The sequence below is a fragment of the Onychomys torridus genome, chromosome X (genome assembly GCF_903995425.1).
Source record: "Onychomys torridus chromosome X, mOncTor1.1, whole genome shotgun sequence".
Taxonomy (NCBI): domain Eukaryota; kingdom Metazoa; phylum Chordata; class Mammalia; order Rodentia; family Cricetidae; genus Onychomys; species Onychomys torridus.
In genome coordinates this window covers 131,946,080-131,966,527 of record NC_050466.1, presented here as the reverse complement: position 1 = coordinate 131,966,527, position 20,448 = coordinate 131,946,080, and the positions used below count along the sequence as shown (strand labels likewise).

Below are 20,448 nucleotides of genomic sequence, written 5' to 3'. Positions count from 1 at the left end.
GGCTATTGAATGTCATCTTTAACTGCATTGTGGTTATAGTGTTAGACCATGTATTGCCTGTGATAGCATTGCTGAGAGTTCTTAAGTAGAATCCATGAATGATATCCTTGTAGTAGATTCTTCTGTATTTTTCACTTTTAAAAAAATAGGAAAAGAAGGACCTTCCCCCATGCCTGATAGGGATTTTAAAAGGAGAAGCCTCTTAGAGCTTAATCATGGGAAGTGTTAGGAACATTCCCCGAGGTTAGATATACTGGGTTCTTGAGTTGACGGAGCCTGCATAAACTTGTACATCATAAGGCAGGAGGCTCTGATATTCCAGCTGTTGCCAGCATGCCTTCGTGACTCCTCAATGCTGTAGGCAGCAGGATTCTGCGGTGGCAGAGGCGGGCTGTGGGTCCCTGAAGCACTTAGCTGCCTTTGCAGACCGAGTGAGCCACAGTCTACAGCGGCGGCGAGCAGGGATGCAGGTAAGAGACTCTAGCGCTCCTTCTCAGGGCATCTTATCCCCAAAGGGAACTCTTTTAAAAATCACTTGTGCTATTTGTGAGGGGGGTGGTGTAATTCCCAATGCTTCTTTTGTTCTACTGTCTTAAAGGGCAGGTTGTTTGTCAGCTCACAATGGCGTGGGTCTGATCTGGCAAGATCTGCAAACATTCTCATTGTTTATTGTTCTGTCTAAAGATGAAAAAAATCATGTAAATCAGGGTGCAGATTCTGGCTGGAGCTCTGCAACCATGCACACATGTGAGAGGGGACATGTTTGTCCATACTGCATGCATGTCTAAGGATACATGCAGTTTTTGCAGCCTTGGTTTTTACAGCTGGCTGAAAGCACGTTGGAACTGAAAGCTGTCGTCCCTACTGGTGGGACTGGTAGCCCTTGCTGTGTAGAAAAATTGCTCTGTGTGAGAAGCACATGGGTGACCTGAGTATGCTGGCATTAGGATGCCGGAATCTGTGAAGACCTGTCTGCATTGCCGTTTCCTTTTCAGTAGCTATAAGATGCAGGCACTCTCACTCCTGAGACACTGAGTGTGGACACTGAAAGAAAATGGTGAGTTAGTCACATCCAAATGGGGGTGAGTGGGTGGGTAAAAAACAGGTGTGCGTGCTTGGTCATGCGATCGCTCCATGGGTACATTCACACAGCTTGCTAACTGCAGTGAAAAAAAAACCTACAAGGAGAAAATGGAATCTCCATGGCTTTTAACATTTTTAGTTCTTGTAATTTGTTACTGATTTTGATTATGATAGTGTTCTTTCTTTAAATGTATTATTATACATGTACTTGTGTTTTCTTTTCTGCCTCTTACATTGTGATTAAAAATGCTGGTTATTGTTTTTGGACATGTTGCTAAATGATGAATTGCCTTTGCTACAGGCAAAGAAGCTTTCATATGTGTGGAGGGAATGCCATTTTCAGAGGGAAATTGCTGCATAGCTATCTCTGTACACACATACACACACTATCTGAGTCTGTATCCACTGACTCAAGGGAATAGATGTCATCTTGAATCACACATTTAGGCATTGATTGTGCCAGTGCAGAGGCAGAAAAAAAAAGGAAAAGAAAAGGCAAATTAAGGAAAGGTCTTCTGAAATCTGGTAGCATTATAACTAAACAGCTTGCTGTCTACCCACTGCATTTATAAAATGAATGGAAAATAATTTTAAGCATAAAAATACTGGTACAAATTTGATGAATGGTTGACATTTTCTAGGCAAAATATATATTGATGATGCAATGGGAAAATATTGCATTTGTGGTAGAAAAGGGGACATGTCTATATACTTTATTATATATAGTTGAAAAAAACATTCTTGTACATACATATATGCGCGCGCGCGCGCGCGCGCACACACACACACACACACACACACACACACACACACACACACACACACATCTACCGCTATCTTAAGGAGAAACTTTGCAGGGGCATTCTCATTCATTCAAGCATGCACAAAGGCATTTTTTCAAAATTCTGGAAATAATCACAAGTATGTGTTAACCAAATGGGTTGTAGAAGGCTTCTGCTACCCAGCTGTAATGACAAATGACTTAGTAAATGCCTATTAACTGCTGTGTGCTTTGCACAGACTGGCCACTCCCCCAGAGTCGGACTTTGGATGCTGGAGGATCAGGAAGATAATAATTTATGTGGCCTTTTGGAATACTTTTGTATGGCTCTTTACTACTTTCGATTTTCTCTGTGTGTCTCTGTGTGTGTAAGTACATGTGTATGTGTGTGTATGTGATGATCATGTTTGAGGAGCCATAGGAAGAAGGTGGCATTTTATGTCCACTTTGAGCTATCTATCTTTCCTTTTCCTTGGTCACTAGAGGTTTTAGCTAGTTTCTGCTAGAGCAACTTAGCTGTCAAATCATTGGTAGACATCTCTGGATGTCCAAAGAGATTCAGGATCTATTCATTTACACAAACCCCTTTAAAAAATAAAGTCTTAGATAGGGTGGGGAGATAGCTCAAATCAAATAAAAAAAAATAAAACTATCCTTAATCCCTTCATGCAGTGATTCCACTACAGAACGTGGAAATGTCTTTGCTTTGAAGTTTTGTATCAATGCAAATACATATTTTACATATGCAGTCATTCTCCACATAGTGTATGTAAACTGAGTTTAAAAAATACAAAAACCTTTTATATGTACTATGTCTGGTATTTTAAGATGTGAGAAATCTGTCTTACACTGTAGACATTTAAAGCTGTTTCTAGCTATTCACAATTACAAATAATACTTAAGTAAGCATATTTTACTGAGAGTCATACATTTCCATGTGGGTTATCTTAAAACATGGTAGATATGTATTTAAGAGGTATCACCTTGCTATTTATGATTTATTCACCAGCAGCCTAGAAAGTCCTGTTCCTCTTACAACTTTGCCAATATTAAACATTAATTGTAGAATTCTGTAGTTTATTAAGTAAACCACCAGTTTTAACATGCATTTTTGGGGGCTGGGAAAAAGCAATCTTTTTTTGTATACTTATTGGTCATTTGTTTTTTTTTTTCTTTTTGTTCATTACTGTTCATATTCCTATTAAAAGTGGGTCTTTCTTTTTTTTCAATTTTTTTATTTATTTTATATACTAACCACAGATCCCTCCTCCCAATCCCCCTCTCGACCCACCCCTCATCCCCTTCTCCAAAAGTATAAGTTCTCTAAAAGTAGGTCTTTCTTTTTCTTTTTTTTTCATTTTTCTTTATTAAGAAATTTTCTACTCCACATACCATCCACAGATTCCTCCTCCTCCCTCCTCCCACTCCCCAGCCCTCTTTCCCAAGCACCCCACATCCCCACATCCCCCAAATCAAAGTCTCCCATGGGGAGTCAGCAGAGCCCAGCACACTGAGCCTAAACAGGTCCAAGACCCTTCCCACTGCACCAAGGCTATGTAAGGTGTCACACCACAGGTACCGGATTCCTAGAAGCCTGCCCATAGACTAGGGACAGATCCCAATCCCCCTGCCTGGGTGCCCCCCAAACAGTTCAAGCCAAACAACCGTCTTCCATATCCAGAGGGCCTAGGCCAGTCCCATGGGGGCTCCACAGCCACCAGTCCACAGTTCATGGGCTTCCACTAGTGTGGCCCATCATCTCTGCACATCCTCCCATCGTGATCTCGACATCTCTCGCCTACAGTATCCTCTCTCTCATCAGTTGGATTCCCGGAGCTCAGCCTGGTGCCTGGATGTGGATCTCTGTATCTGCCACCATCAGTCACTGGACAAATGCTCTATGATGACAGCTAGGTTATTCGCTAAACCAGTCACCAGAGTAGACCAGTCCAGGCACCCTCTAGACCACTGCCAGCAGACCAAGGTGGGGTCATCCTTGTGGATTCCTGAGAGCCTCCCTGGCACCCTGCCTCTTCCTATTCCCATGATGTCCTCATCTATCATGGTATCTTCCTCCCTGCCCTCCCACTCTGTCCCTGTTCCAGCTTGACCCTCCCATTTCCCTATGTTCTCATCCCCCACTCCTCACTCTCTGCCATCCCCCCACATACCCAGTCTGCTCATGTAGATCTCATCCTAAAAGTAGGCCTTTCTTTATCATTGTCATTTAGGTTATAATACATCCATATAGTATGGTATGTACTTTTCAAACATTTACTGTTGGTTAGGGTTAGATTATTTCTGTAACATTGTAAGTTGAATCCTCTTCTTATGGCCTACACTTGGTGACTCTGTACTACCTACCAGTTCTATATGTTGGTGGCCACTAGCTTCTAGCAACTATGTGTTTTTGTTGCTGGTATCTTGTTACTGTTTGTATGGCATTATATGCAATCACCCACAGTTTTCTGAAATAGTCTACAATGTTTTGTAAAGAAGACAAAATGACTAAGGATGAAAACAAACCAGAGTTTTCAGACTGTGTTACTTTGTATTGTAGAAGGAAATCTTAGCTTAGAGAAGGTTGATTGCTTCTGGTAGGGCTTCCTGACCTTTTGTAAGAGATTGGAGTGCTCAAGTACTAGAGGAGAGTGCCACGTCCTGTACGCCTGTCATGTTCTTAGTTTGCAAAGTATTTGGTAAAAGAAATGGCTATGCCAAGGACTTTAGAAATGTTTGTGATCCCAGCATCATTTGGTGTTGCTAAGGTGTAAGGGGACACTGAGTTCAAAGCCAGAGTAAGCTACATATTGAGATGCTGTGTCAAACAAAGAAACAAAAATTAGAAGTGGGATACAGGGATTCAACTTGATCTGATTGCTATGATCCTCAATTGTCACCTCCATGGTTGACATTAAGTAACCCTGGTCTGTTTCCTTCACATAGTTTTCCAATATACCACAAATAAGTAAAACAGACCCTGTGTCTTAGTTTCTATTGCTATGAGGAGACACCATGACCATGGCAACTCTTATAAAAGGAAAACATTTCATTGGGGCTGGCTTACAGCTTCAGAGGTTTAGTTCACTATCATTGTGGCAGGACATGGCAGCATGCAGGCAGATATGGTGCTGGAGAAGGAGCTGAGAGTACTACATCTTGATTGGAAGTAAACTGAACTAGGTGTAGCTTGAGTATAGGAGACCTCAAAGCCTACCCCCACAGTGACACACATCCTCCATCAAGGCCACAACTAATTCAACAAGCTATACCTCCTAATAGTGCCACTCCCTGTGATCTTATGGGGGCCATTTACATTCAAACTACCACACTCAGGCTCCAGGGATGTTCCTTATTCTTTGATATTAAATTAAAATAAGCAGGTATATGTAGGATGAAGTCATTTAGATATATACTCTTTTCTAACTCAAATGGTAGGTCTCCAATTGGTCTTGTTACAACCTGTGACCACACTTCTATTAGTAAATCTCAACAAGTTACATTCTGTGCAGCCTTAGATTTGTCTGCCTCTCCTTTTTTTCTTTTAAAAAAATTAAGATTTATTTATTTTATTATGTATATGACTGTTTTGCCTGTGTGCATTTATGTGCACCATGTGTATTTCTGTTGGATCCCCCGGAACTGATTATGGATGTTTGTTAACTTCCATGTCGGGGCTGGGATTCAAATCTGGGACTCCTGCAAGAGCAACAAGTCGTTTTAACCACTGAGCCATCTTTCTAGCTCCTATCTGTCTCTCTTTCATGGGTCTCACAATATCTTGGGGAAGGTTTTCATACACGAGGACCAAATTGTTCTAGAACAGTATATTATGATAAAACTTTGTTTATAATCCATGCAGCACATCAGTTATTTACTAACCATACTTTTTCTTAATGAAAGGGACATTTCAAACCAAGGATTAAAATGTCTAGTTTGCTAATCCTTATTCTAAATAGCAAGGCATATACTAGAATTTTAAAATGACTAGTGGCTTGGTCTGGTGTTAACCAGGCTTTTAAGCTCAGCTACTTGAGAGACTAAGGCAGGCAGATTCAAGTTCAAGTCTAGGACGGGCAATTTGTGTGAAAATGAAAGCTGGTTGGAATTATAGCTCAGTGGTAGAGTGCTTGTCTCATAGGCCTGAGGCCCTACATACTTGCAGTTCCCGGTGTTGTCAAAGGGGAAATGACAACAACAACAAAGTATGTATAATTGCTTGTTTTATAAACACTGTGAAGGGATAAGGAGAATGTTAGGCTAGTGATATACCCCAATTGGTAAAGTGCTTGTCTAGCATCCAGGAAGCCCCTGGATTCAATCCCCAGTATTGCATAATGTGGGCATTCTGGCACATACCTTAATTCCAGCATTTAGGAGGTAGAAGCAGGTAGATCAGAAGTCTAGGGTTATCTTTGGCTATATAGTTAGCTCAAGACCAACCTGAGACACATGAGATCCTGCCTCAAGTAATAGAAAGAAGGAAGGAAAGACAGAAGAGTGAGACAGGCAGAGAGAGTAATGGGGAGAGAGAATGAATAATCATATGAGAATGCTAGGAAGTCTTATGTGGTGAAGAATGGGATGAGGTTTGGAAAACTATGTTTTTAGTTTTTTGGGTTTTTTTTGTTTTGTTTTGTTTTGTTTTGTTTTGTTTTTTTATTTTTCGAGACAGGGTTTCTCTGTGTAGCTTTGCGCCTTTCCTGGAACTCACTCTGTAACCCAGGCTGACCTCAAACTCACAGAGATCCGCCTGGCTCTGCCTCCCGAGTGCTGGGATTAAAGGCGTGAGCTACCACCGCACGGCCCAGAAAACTATGTTTTTAAAAACAAACAAACAAACTTTCCTGGCCTCTTTTCAGTTTTATCTGGGGGCAATGTTGTTTAACCTGAGTGGAGCTCCACAGACTTCATTTTGAAGACATAGCATTTTGAAGAGATAGTCTGGCCCAGGGCTCAGGAAGTTGTTCTGACTGGAGGGACATAGGTAGGTTTCCCCTAGACCTAAGGCCAAGGGAATTCAGTGTCACCATTTTTATAGATGATTATTTCCTTTGGAAGGGACATGCAGAGTCAAGGATTAAAGTGCCAGGAATATAACTTTTGATACCTATATATAGTGGGTAGAAAAGTAGGAGAGAAGGAATTTGGAAGGGGAGGTTTCACAAAACAGATTCCTAATGTTTTCTTGGCATCCAAATTGCTTGGAGAGCTGGTTTTGAAATGGATTTTGAGGCATGTCATTCTTCAGTGTTCAACGTTCTTCCCAGCCTTCTTACTAAGTTTGAGTAGATCCCAGTTCCATGTTGCCTCAAATCTTGGGACCAAGTATGAAGTGATGGCACCACAGAAATAAGAAAGGCCTTGCCACAGATTCTCAGAATGTGTGTTGTAAAAGCTTCGTTTGTTCACTGGGACACTCGAACAGCAGTTATAATAGATTATTATAATTTCCAGGTCCAGGCTGCTGCTGCTGCTGCTGCTGCTGTTGTGTGTGTGTGTGTGTGTGTACATGCATATAGAGTTCAAAAGTCTATATTAGTGTCCGTATCACTTTCTACCTTCTTTTTTGTTTTTGTTTTTCGAGACATGGTTTCACTGTTTAGTCCTAGCTGTCCTGGAACTTACTCTGTAGACCAGGCCACCTTATTTTTTGAGACAGTCTCTTAACTGAACCTAGAGCTCATCAATATGGTGAGTCTGGCTGGCCAGTGAGCTTCAGGGATCCTCTTTTTTCCAAATCTCTCTCCAGCACTGGTGTTACACACATACACTACCACACCCAGCTTTTACATAGATGTTGGTGATTCAAACTCAAATTTTCATGCTTGCACAGCAGGCATTTCCCAGCCTACTCCCCCCCCCCTTTAAAATTACTGGATAGTATTAAAAGTCAGTGCCTGTTAATTTGAGTTTGCATCATCTGTGAGTGGAATTTCTCTTTTAATCTATCTACTCCCCAATCCATTTAACCACAAATGACTTATCATTTTGTCTAAAACAACTTCATTGCTACTTGGCATCTGAGTTTCTGTAAGCTAAAATGAAATCCCAAGGAAACTGCAAACCTTTTAAATCCATCTATGAAGACATTAGAGAAATAAAACTCATCTGGTTTTCTAAAGTAATTGCTTTTCCCACATGATATGAAAAACATAGGCTGGCATAGAAAGAGAAGTTTTACCCAGGAGGCATTGTAGTAAACACATGACCAAAGTCAGGGTGCTTCTGTGCTTGTGTTTTCCCCCAAAGAACATCCAGCAAGACACAAAAGACTGGGCATGGTAGTGTACATCTGCTATCTCAACTACTCAGAAAGTTCAGGCAGGCTTGCCTGAGCTGCATTGCAATTTTTGAGACCAGTCTTGGCTGCATAGTGAGATCCTGTCTTAAAGATACTCCCCCAAATCCCCAAACAAAGAAAACTGCTAAATGAAAAGATCCAAAAGTTTGAACAGAACTTGCAGAAATAGTTCATTTCCTTTTCATCATAGGTATAATTTGTCTGTTAATTTGGCAAATACAGGCTAATCATCCCTAGTCCACAAACCTGAAATTTAAAATTCTCTTGAATCAGAAACACAATGCCACAAGAGTTGAATTTCTACACATGACATTATACATTATACTGTGATGGCTTAAAGTAAAAATGTGGGTGCACTAAAAACAGTAAACTAAAATTTTTTTCAGCTATGTATATGAATCATGTGAAATGTAAATGTGTGTCTATGAATATAAGTGCATGGCATAAGTTATCATTATTGCATTTATGTTTATAATTAAGTTCTATCCCTTAGGTATTTCTTTTTCCATATGTGCATGTATGCAGATAGTCCAAAATAATCTTTTAATTCCAAATTAAATGTTCCTTCTCCCAAACAGTTGAGATAAGAGATGTTCTACCATCTTGTTTCCATGCCTGAAAATTTGGCAGAGGATAATCAGACAGTCCCTACTCTGCAGCTGCTTGTGTTCTGGGAAGTCTGATGATTAAGTGGCATTTCTATGAATGTAACTGGTACCATTATTCTTAAATGTTCATGCTCTTTAAATGTTTTTGATAAGGTCTGAGTCTTTATCAATTGGTCAGCTGGTTAACTGATTGCCTCTTTGGGGCTCTGGTGCCATATCCCACTGTCTCATTTCCCACTTCATTTGACAGTTATGGGATGCTGTGTTGATGGAAGAGCCTTCCACTTGTACTTGAACAAGGAATTAATGTGACTGCTAAGAATTAACAGGAATGTGGGAAGGGTGGTGGAGAATACCAGGAGCTTACTTGGGAAACTTGTATGTGGAGTGTCTTGGGTGTCCTGTCTCCTAGCTACCTGACTTCTACACAAAGATCTGACTGATATGTGCCTCTAAGCTGTAGGGCAGACTAGCTATCTGTAATTGCTAATGAATACGTCTACCCTTTCCCAAATCACTTTTGTTTATACCCACAGCCAGTGGAAATGTACTTCCTGGATGCCACTTTCAAACCATGAATGTGAGACTTATGGGATGTTGACATTTCCCCTTTGTGGTAACGCAGCTCTGTTTCCAAGGCAGGGACCCTGGGTTCCACCCTGGTTCTTCTGAGCTAATTGGGTACTTTGAAAATAAATTGGGCAGCTAGCTATCAAGTATGATTCTCAGGCCACAGCATAGAACTGTTCCTGTTCATTGTGTGTCTGTGTGTGTTTATAATGGATATATATGCCACATCATGCATGTGAAGGTCAGAAGAAAACCTCAGATATTGGTTCTTACCCTTCCACCTTGTTTGAAACAGGGTCTCATTGTTTTACTGTTGCCTATACCAGGCTACTCACATTCAAACTTCTAGGGATTCTCCTGCCTCTGCCTCCCACCTCAGTATAGGAGCAATGGGATCACTCATCTTCATACTTGCACAGCAATTGCCTTAGCCACCAAGCCACCTCTCTAGCCCATGTTGCTTTTCTTGACTGTACTATGAATATAAGCTTGTGTAAGGCATGTTAGAATTTTACATCATGCTTAAATGAAAGGAGGAAGTACCTTAGTGTCTTACTTTCTATTTTAACAAAATACCATGACCAAGGCAATTTATAAAAGAAAATGTTTATTTAGGCTTTTGGTTTCAGAGGCAACAGGAACATCTCAAAACTCACATCTTCACCTGCAAGTAGGAGGCAGAGAGAGAACACATTGGGAATGACACAGGTCTTGGGAAACCTCAAAGCCTGCCCCCCAGTCTCCTTCAACAAGGCTATACCCCCAATCCTTCTCAAACAGTTCCAAATATTCAAATATATAAGCCTGTGGGCCCATCCTCACTCAAACCACCACACTCGATGTTATCATCTGTTGAAAGTTTGTTCTGTCATAGCCCAGAGTTTTACTGGTGGCCTTGACACCTAGTAATCACTGAGTGGCTGAATAAGCCTCTTGGGGGAAATGACTGTTCTCCCTGAGCTGTGTGTAGTCTACCTGGACTGTATTGTGTCTTAGAAAGCAGTTGTGTGGTGATTTTGTCATGGAGAACCATGGATGGCTCCATTCATCTACAGACAGCTGTTGCATCTATCTTAGCTGCATGGCTCAAAGGAACTCCACACAAATCCTCTATTATACCATGGGATCTCTGTGCCTCAGATTACCCATAGCCTTATGTTTTGAATGTTTAGTCACTGCTCATAGCACAATTTGGATGGCTATTGAGCCTAGCTGGTAGAAATATGGGTGAGCCTTTGAAGGTTATTCCTGCCCCTTATTCTGCCCTGCTTTCTCTATTTACTGTTCCACTAAGATATGAAAAAGCCTCCCTTATATGTTCCTACTGCCATTGAACTTCTTTACCATGTCATCCCTGGCTATGATGGACTGAAATCCCTCTGAAACCAGGAGTTCAAAGAAAGAATTCTACTCATCTTTTTTTTTTAATCAGATATTTTATTACAGTGACTAGAAAAGTGACCAATGCACACATGTGTGATATAGTATGGCCTGTGATGACCATGTATCTGAAAGGCTATGACACTTCCTCAAGCTTTTTACAGACATAAAGCTGGTATACTATAGATCATGATTAGAAGTATCTACCAGCAAAACACCAGATTACATGGGACTCATATTTTACTAAGGCATTAGACACCATGTCATTGATAGAGCAAAAACTGATGATGAACTAGAGTCCTGTCCCAGTCATTGACAGCAAAAGCCAAGAATGGATGAGAAAGGAAGACCATGTAGTGTTTGTTCATTAATGAAACCAAAAGATTTGGAAAATTTCCCCATCATCCTTGATAAAGATAGTTATGAAGTCTATAAGCAAAACAATGGTGAATTAATTAGTAATAATACAGTAGTAAAAAAAACAATTAGTTAAGTTAGAATGTCCATATACAAGGTTATTTCATCAAGGACTTAGCTGTTTGCATCTTGAAAAAATAGCTCCCCCCCCCCATGTGTAACATTCTTCACAGTGACTAAAAGTGAGTGGCAGCAACAAGGGTATTTACATATTTTTCCTTCCTTTTTTTGTTTGTTTGTTTTGTTTGTTTCTCTTTGTAGTCCTGGCTGTCCTGGAACTCACTCTGTAGATCAGGCTGGCCTCAAACTCAGTGATCTACCTGCCTGTTACCCGAGTGCTGGGACTAAAGGCATGCACCACCACTGCCCAGCTGGTATTTACATATATAAAGGGTTGCCTTTTAGGCCCTGGAGAATATAGCTCATGGGTCACCTGTTAAGGTGCTTCATGCTAGGTGAGGAGCAGAAGCTGAGTAGAAGTGAACTGTAAGAACACTTCAGAGTCCCATGCTAGGGTGGGACATGAAGATTGGAATAGGGCTGGCATGTCTAAGGGCCCATGTGATAAGGAGACAGGTGTGCCTAAGATGTGGCTGCAGGGAGCAGAAAACACAAATTGGGAGCATTGAATGCAGATTTCTCAGCTGCTGTAGTGAGCAGATGGAGTCTGGAAATAAAACAGTCATTCTTCATATGTAGAAACTTTCCATTGAGTTCTGGGACTAGTAGTCTCCAGAGGAGGATCAGATATGCCAATTTAAATAACAGTGAGGTTAATAGGATTTCTATTCTAGAGCATTTGTCTGTTTTCCCCGATTGGTGGTGTGAGCATGCTAAACCAGAACAGACACATTTGTGCCTTTCTATGATGCCAGCATTTATTGAAAACAATAAATTCACCAAGTACATCATGTTTTATTGGCAGGAATTTACCAAGTAGTCCCATCAGTATAAAGAGTCTCTGTGGGAATGAGTATGATATCATGAACTGTTGAAGGTTTGCTGTGAGTCAAGCCATAAAATCAGGCTTGAGTCAAGCCTCAGGGTAGAACTGAGCTGCAAAAGTAAGGAGTGGGACTGTGAAGGCCATAGAAGTAGGTCAAGGCAGAAGAATAGATACACAAATGAATGGCAGATAAACAAGCAGAGTGACAGCAAATCAAGTGATCATTTCAACAGTAGGGACTGAGTCTTAGTGAAGCTTCTGGGACACTCAAGAATTCTCTGCCTATTGACTCTCTGATGCATATACTGGGTAAACAGATGATAAGATAGTAGGGGCCATTAGATGTCCTTTTAAAGTCCATCTGAGAGTGTCTCCATTTTGCTTCCATCTGGTGTGTCCAATAAGTTCTTGGATCAGATTTTCCTATGTGGTTTGAAAAATGGGTTGTTATTTTTTTCCTTAAGATTTTAAAATATTTTATTTTAATTGTGTGTGTGTGTGTGTGTGTGTGTGTGTGTGTGTGTGTGTGTGTGGTGGTGGGGGGGGTATGGAACGTGTATTGTGTGCATATTAGTGCAGTGCCCATAGGGGTCCAGAGGCAATGGGTATGTCTAGAGCTGTACTTACAGGTAATTGTAAGCTGCCATACATTGGTGCTGAGAACAGAACTTAGGTCCTCTGGAAAAGCAGTATGCAGCACTCTTAACCACACAGCCATCTCTCAGGCCCTTTGTGATGTGGTTTTAATATGACCATGTGCTCCTCTAGCCCCAGTTTACTTCAGTAAATCTATAGGGTGACATCCATTTTACTTTTAGAAATACATTCTTGTTTTAAACTTCCTTTTTATTTATTTTCTGTATCTTTTACATCATGCATCTTGATCCCTTTCATCTTCCCATCCCTTCATATCCACCCTTTTCCCTTGCAACCCCCCCCAAAAAAAATAAAGTAAAATTTAAGAAAAAGTAAGGAGAAAAAAGAAAGAAAGAAAAATCTTGTCGTGGAAGCCATGGTATGACACAGTGAGTCACACTGTTTACTCATTTATCCATAATATCTACTTTGAAGTGTTCATTGCAACAAGTCATTGGTCTGATTTGAGACTGGTTTCTGCTACACTATTGATACTGGGCCCTTAATGGAATTTCTCTTGAATATCCTGTTGTTGTCCTGTGTCTTAGAGATCCTATAGCTTCAGGTCTGCCCCTTTACATGCTCCAGTGGATTATAGATGGGGTAGGACAGCTCAACCTTAGCTCTGAGCTTGGGTAATTGCAGGATTGGTCAGCCCACCAACTCTCCCGTGTCTTCACCACCAGGGTGAGCTCTTTGGTATTGCCCTAACTAGTTCACTCCTTGTAGCAATGAGCAAGGGGCGGGACCAGTTGTGCTTTCATGCCATCAGGATTGGCTCTCCCATACCTACGCCAGCAGGGCCAACTCTACTGTGTTGCCCAGGGGAGGTGCAGGGCCTGCTTTCTGAGTGCTGCAGCTGGTAAGGGGCAGTGACAGCTCTCTGGTTCTTATGACCTCAGGGCCAGCTCTCCCACCTGCCACAGGTGTTGAGGGGAATGGGTATCTGTCTCCTACCCATGCTACCATATGGCAGATGAGAGACAGGGCAAGATCTCCCATGAAAGGGGTCAGCTGAAGATGGTGGGAGTGAGTGGGGAGGGTACCTTTCCCTCACCCCCCCACCACCACACTGCAGACAAGGGAGGTGGTACCAACTATCCCATTCTCACACCTTCAGGGCTAACTCACTCATACCCCTGACTACAGGGTCAACTTTACTGTGCTGCCCAGGCGAGGCAGAGGGTCCATTCTCCCCAGTACTGCAGCTGATGAGGGGTTACATCAGCTCCCCTGCCTGCTACAGGTGGCGAGGGGCAAAGGGAAGAGGGCAGCTTTCCCTTACCCATGCCACCACATGGCAGACTAGAGGGGCATGACCTCCTCTAACATTCCCACCCTCTCAGGGCCAGCTCACCTATGTCCCCACAAATAGGGTCAGCTCCATTGTGCTGCCCTGGTGCACATGGTCCTATGTTGCAGCCATTGAGGGGTGGAGCCAACTCTATACAGCCCTATCCTCTCAGCCTTCAGCGATATCAAGAGCTATGGACATCAACAGAGATCATGGCTACAACAGGGCCATGAACCAGACATGGGCCCCAGCAACAGCCCAGGCCTAGACATCACCATGCCCCTGGGTGGTAATTAGGCCACCCACCTCAAGCCCTCTCCTCATGGCTTTCACCTGTTTAGATACACCTCTGCCCACAGGAAATGAACCACTCTCATTCATTCTCTCTCTCTCTCTCTCTCTCTCTCTCTCTCTCTCTCTCTCTCTCTCTCTCTCTTTCTCTCTCCCTTTTTCCCTCTCTCCCTCCCTCCTTCCCTCCCTCTCTCCCCCCCCATACCACTCCATACATTTGCTCACCATAATAGTGCCTGGCTGCCTGGCGCCACAACGTAGTGAACAGGACCATGCTTTCTCCTTCTAGAAATACATTCTTACCAGTGTGTGTCTTGTGAGTGGTACTGGACAAATGATGGTGTTTATGTAGACCAAGGTACACTCATCCTCCAATCTCCAAATTGAATCAAAAGCTGCTTTTAGAATGGAGTCTCTTCAGATAAAACACAGCCTGAAAAACCATTGTTTATATAACAGAGTAACTTGGAGCAGGGCACAACTTAATCTCAACAATTGGTTTCTGCCACATGGCATTATGGTAGGCTCTTGCAATGTACTTGTCCTCTTCAGGTGAATTTTGTTAGACTCTGTAATCCTGTTCTAGACCATTTACCACCTTGGTTGTATGGTGGGTGTCCAGTGAGAACTGCATGCCTGGTAGCACCCATTGCAGGTCTCTGGCACCTTAGAACTGATGCATTTTTTGGTAACTAGTTATTGGTATATTTTAGATGAGAATGAACCACATGCACAGCCTGAATATCAGTTGTCAGGATTCTGGGATGCTGTTGCCTTTGCAACCTTCCTTTGTATGGCTCACTTCCTGCTCTAGTATTATTCTCAGGGTAGCATACTGACACGAGGAAACAAAGTCAGTCCTTAAGTCATCTTATTATCTTACTTTTTTGTTGTTGTTGTTGTTGTCTCTGTGAACATCCATCCCTCCCTCCTACCTCCCTTGCTGCTTTCCCTTTCTTAGGATCGCCATATTGCCCAAGCAACTCGAACTCACTATGCAATCAAAGGATACCCCTAAACTCCTGGTCTCCTGATCCTCCTATCTCTGCCCCCCAAGTGCCAAGATTATAGGCCTTTTGTCACTTGTGTTTTATTTCAAATGAATGAAAAATGGACAAGCCTGGATATTCAACAAGCTGAATCTGATAGAGCTGATAGATCACAAGTGCAAGGCCTACATGTGCTATGGAATGAATTAAAGGATAAGTTGAACAACTTACTGAGACCCTGTCTTAAAATAAAAAAGGGGGCTAAGGATATAGTTCTGTGGTAGGGCACATGCTAACATGCATAAAGCCCTGGGTTCATTTCCTAGTTATCCCCACCAAAAGCCAGATAAGGTGGTACGTGCCTAATCTCAGCACTTGGGAGGCTGAGGCAGAAGGATGGTAAGTTTGAGGCTAACATAGTATTAATGAAAATTCCTGGAAAGAAGCTGTGTTTGTATAGGCTAATTGACTGTTTAAAATTGTAGTAATATGAAGATGTTGGAATGCTTCATTTGGACTAGCTTTAGCCCTGAGAATAACCATTTCTTGTCTACCTCTGTGTTGGAATATCTTGTGACTAATAGATTAAAACCTTTGGAATCTATTCACTTAGTGGACCATTAGCTTCTACCATCCCAAAACTAAGAATGTCATCAGATAACATCTCAGGCCTATAGGAAAATTTCCCCCATCTTTCTGTAACCACCTCTGGTGTACGCACCAAGTGTATTTTAAACTTACCTTGTATGATTTTTCTTTGTTTGGTAAAACTATAAATCGTCTTCCATATTGAACATGGAATTTGGGGCAACCTAAACCTGTGTTCCTGGGTTACAGTCACTCAGGTATGGCCCCTGAATAAACTATCTCTTACTCCCTTTAAGGTGAGAATTGTGGTTTTTGCATCAACAGTTATGTACTGTATGAGACCCTGACTTAGGAAAATAGTATAAATCAAAGGATGTATGTACATGACATAGCCACATATACACAGTCATACATCTACATAGATAACATACAACAGAGTATGGATACATAGCACATACACATATATGCACTGCTAGCACACATGTACATTCACATACTCATCAGATGGACAGACAGCATACATAGCATATACAATATACATCTATTTATAAATATATGCCTACATTCAAACACAGCACAAACATGTCATACTAGCCTCTGTCTCCATTATATATCTCTGGAACACCCTTAAAAACACAGATTTGAATATGGTCCCAGCAGAACTCAAAATAGTTACATTTTGGTCCTTTTTATTATGTATATCTGTGACCTGATTTACTGGATTCTTATTAACTAGGGCAGTTAAAATCAGTTGGTTATTTTATAGTGTTGACTCTGCAAGCTTGGAGTTTGAAAGGGCCAAGAAAAATAAAGAGGAATTTGTTGGGGGAAGGTACATTAAATTGTTGTGTCAATTGTAGTGTGAATGAAGATAACTTTCCAGGTAGATAATTGTGTACTAAACTGCTAGCATAAGTGAGCTCTGCCATGCACTGCTCTGCCAAATACAGAGCCTTCAAATGCCACCTGGGGTATTTCTAGAGTAAGCCGAGGAGGAACCTAGGGGGTTATCTAGCCAGGAGAGAAGCCCAGTCGAGCTCAAGGCATGTCTTCTCAATGTATCTTTTGCCCTGAGTCATCATTTACCAACCTCCTCTTTGCAAGTGAAGCTGCCTCTGGTGTATGAGTTCTCTTCAGTTTCTGAGTAAGTCTCAGACACTTCAGTCTGAGGTCAGAAATTAGAAATCAGAGATTGCTAAACTGCTCGTATAGTTTAGCAGTATAGTGCTTGCTTAGCATGTGTGAAACCATGCTTTCAACCCTCCCAGCCAGTGTCATTGTGCAAATATGCTTCCTTTTTAACCAGTGTGCATGTGAGTAACTAACAGTACTTAGATTTTAGCAATAAATTGCATTTCATTTGATTCTGGTTATATAATACAGTGGCTGTTTATCAAATAATACTAAGTAGATCTTTTGGCTGGGCACATGGCTACTACATTTCAGGAAGTTAATATTAGGGAAGGCAGTTCATGAGGACCTAAGTTGTTTTGTTTTCTTGGTGATACCAGGGAAATTGGGGGTCCCCTCATGAATAAAAGAATTTAAGAATGGCCTCAAACAGAAACTTGAGGACAATTTCATTACAGTTTAAAAGAAGAACCTCAGGGCAGGCAAACTGTAAACCTAAGCAGCTATGCAGAAAGGGAGACTGGAGGAGAGAAGGAAAAAGAACCATAATAATTGAGTTAAGCCTGTATGGAGCTCAGCCACATGGTGTGGAGGAAAGCTTTATAGAATGTGAAAAGAGGCATGGATGTAGCTTATTTGGTAGAGTGTCTGCCTAGGAAGAATGAAAAAGCCCAAGTACTAGAGAAAGTATACTTAGGCTCTGGCCAGCACTGAAAAATAAGAAACAAACAACAACAAAAGAAAAGGTTATACTCTTCTAAGGCAGGCAAACCCTACAGAACATCATAGCAGCTTGTAGGGACTACACTAGGGAGCAAGAATTCAGGGAAGGTAAAGTACATTGTCTAAGTAAAAAGCTATTCCTTCTATCTTTTTTAGTATGGTTTAAAGTTGAACCCACCCTCTTGAGTCCCTTAGCCAGGTCAGTAGCCAGCTCAGGAATGTTAAATCTCTACACAGGCCAGAGATTTCATCCTCTCTGCAAGAGGAAATAATTTCCCTTAATGAGTCTTTACTGCTGCTGTGTCGTTAAGATGTCAGTTTCTAGCTCCGTGCTAGTGTTGTTTAGCTCTCTGTTTTCAGGAATGTAGGGCATCAGAGTGCTCTACTCTGGAGTATGTGTTAACCCAGGATGGGACCTTCCCCTCTCCTCTCCTCAGAACACAGCAGGGTTAGCATCCACAAGGCAGGGCACTGGTATAATAGTCCTGCAGACCCCACCTGTAGCACCAAGATATTATGCATCGTGTCCAGGTTGTAAAAAGAGGCATCTCAAGTACTCTGGATGTGAAACAGGGATGGGTCTGCATTCCTCTTGTCAGTGACTAGGTTATATCATCGCATTGCTACTTATACATGCTGTCCTTTGGGTTAGTAGCAAAGTTTTCTTGGTAGTGTGCCCCCCCACCCTATTGATCAAACTTAGAGCCTTGCACATGTGAGGCAAGTGTTCTACCACCGAGCTATATACTGTATCCCTCAAAAGTCAACTGATTGTTTTTGAGACAACTCACTTTGTAGCCCAGTATGACTTTTAACTAGATGCAGTCTTCCTACTTTGGCCTCCCAAATACTGGTATTACATGAAACACCATGCCCAGCTCAAAAGTCAATTTTATACTGAGAATTGCCCTTTTCCTTAAATCAGAGGTTTGTTTTCTCCTTGGGATTGGTTTGGTGTGGTTTGTTGGCAGAGGTACTACACACTGAATTGTTACAAATTTGCTAGTCAGCCCATAGGCTTTTGACATGGATAATCATATATCCAGACCAGCTTCTGTATGTATGCCCTGGACGTGGCCTATGCGTATATATGTATGTTCATGTGAAATGATATTGTAAGGAGAAACTCTGTAAATCATAGCTGCTTCGAAAATAAGCAGTTGTTGTTTTTCTCATTTGTCATGTCTCATTTTAAAGGTTTTTATGACTGAATTGATTCTTGGCCCATCTTAGAAAGGTCTGTCCCTGTATATATAAGCATTTTCCATATGCTGTGTAAAAATATTACAACTTGAATTAAATAGTCCCAAATATATTTGGATCTGACAATTTTCACAAAAACATGATTTTTTCTTTTTTATGGTGGTGTATTTCTTTTAATTAAAGAAATGTAGTTGGTATATACATGCATGTCTATGCCAGATCTATATATATATATATGTGTCGTTAATGCCTCGTGTCCCATATAGAACATGTTCCACATATAGCCTAACATATATAGCATGTGTTATAGATTGTTACCACATCACAGGTGGCAGTAGGCACAGGTGTTAGAAAATTTGCAGTCCTTATCATGATCTAACAGAGAACATCCTAATCAGAATTCTTGCCTAATTTTTATTACATCTTCCTCTAGACAAGCAGATGCCCAGTGTTAGGAAGTCAGTTTGAGAACATTGCAGGACCTACTGAATCAGAACCCACAGGCCAATTCCACATTGCCTGAATTGTTCCACTCCCAGGAAGACCCAGAGCCTCCACAGGATGGCCTGGACCAAGCCAGGACTCTATCTCCAAATATACATACTCAGAGGAGAGCACACTGTCAGACTTGGGACCCCAAATCCAGGGTCCCCTTTCACCCCTACCTGTTCAAGAGCACACTTTGTAGCCAGTGAGCATAGCCTGGCACCCTATGAAGACAGCCCTACCTCAGAGGCCTTCATTGCTTAATCTTGAGCCCAGGAAGTACTGAAGCCTAGAGAGTACACCTACAGACTCTTACCTAGCTATCCCAACAAGTCCTTACTAGCACCATTTACTGAGTCCCTGGATGTGTATGTGATTCACCAGTCCTTCTCTTGTAGCCCCTCTGTGCTCAGCAGTGCCCAGCCACAAGACAGCCAGCATGTGAATGAGGATACAACTTTCCCTCAGACAGAAGCTCAGCTCTCTTCCAAGTGTCAACACCTACAGACATCAACCATGGAAACCTCTCGCTCCCCTTCACCCCAGTTTGCCCCACAGAAGCTGACAGATAAGCCTCCCCTGCTTATCCATGACGACAACTCAACAAGGTATTGTTCTATGACAGCATGTTATGTATTCATTCCATCATCCCTTCAGTGTTTGTTGCTGGAGCCTTGCTGCAGCTTCAAACACTGGGGTAAAATTTGGTCATAGAAAAGTGTATGGAGAATGAGCCACAATTCAAATGACCAGTTATAATTTAGTGACATTATGATCCCCTTCGTGTTGAATTCATTTCCGTTTGTCTTATTCCCTGGCACATGCAGACTAAGCATGTTTTGCCAGTGATCAAAATTAGATTTAACCTAAGTATAAGATCTTTAGGTGAATAATGTCCAATAGTTTCATACTCTTTAAATTTCCCCATCTCTCCTTCCTTCCCTCTTGTTTTTTTCTTGAGACAGGATCATGATGTATAACCTGGGTTGGTCTTGAACTCAGTGTGTAGCCTAGACTG

General features: G+C 41.7%; 1 protein-coding gene across 2 annotated transcripts in view; it reads left to right on the top strand.

Annotated features, from left to right (window-relative positions):
* The window catches only part of Shroom2 (shroom family member 2), a 55,887-nt gene that overhangs the window by 15,399 nt on the left and 20,040 nt on the right, over positions 1–20,448 (top strand). The window contains exon 2 of one of the 2 annotated variants that reach the window (XM_036174667.1): positions 19,829–20,038. In XM_036174667.1, the coding sequence (XP_036030560.1) occupies positions 19,947–20,038 (92 nt within the window). In that variant the 5' untranslated portion in view covers positions 19,829–19,946. Of the gene's footprint in view, positions 1–86; positions 471–19,828; positions 20,039–20,448 lie in introns of those variants that run through there. The other variant, XM_036174666.1, reaches the window with a different exon arrangement.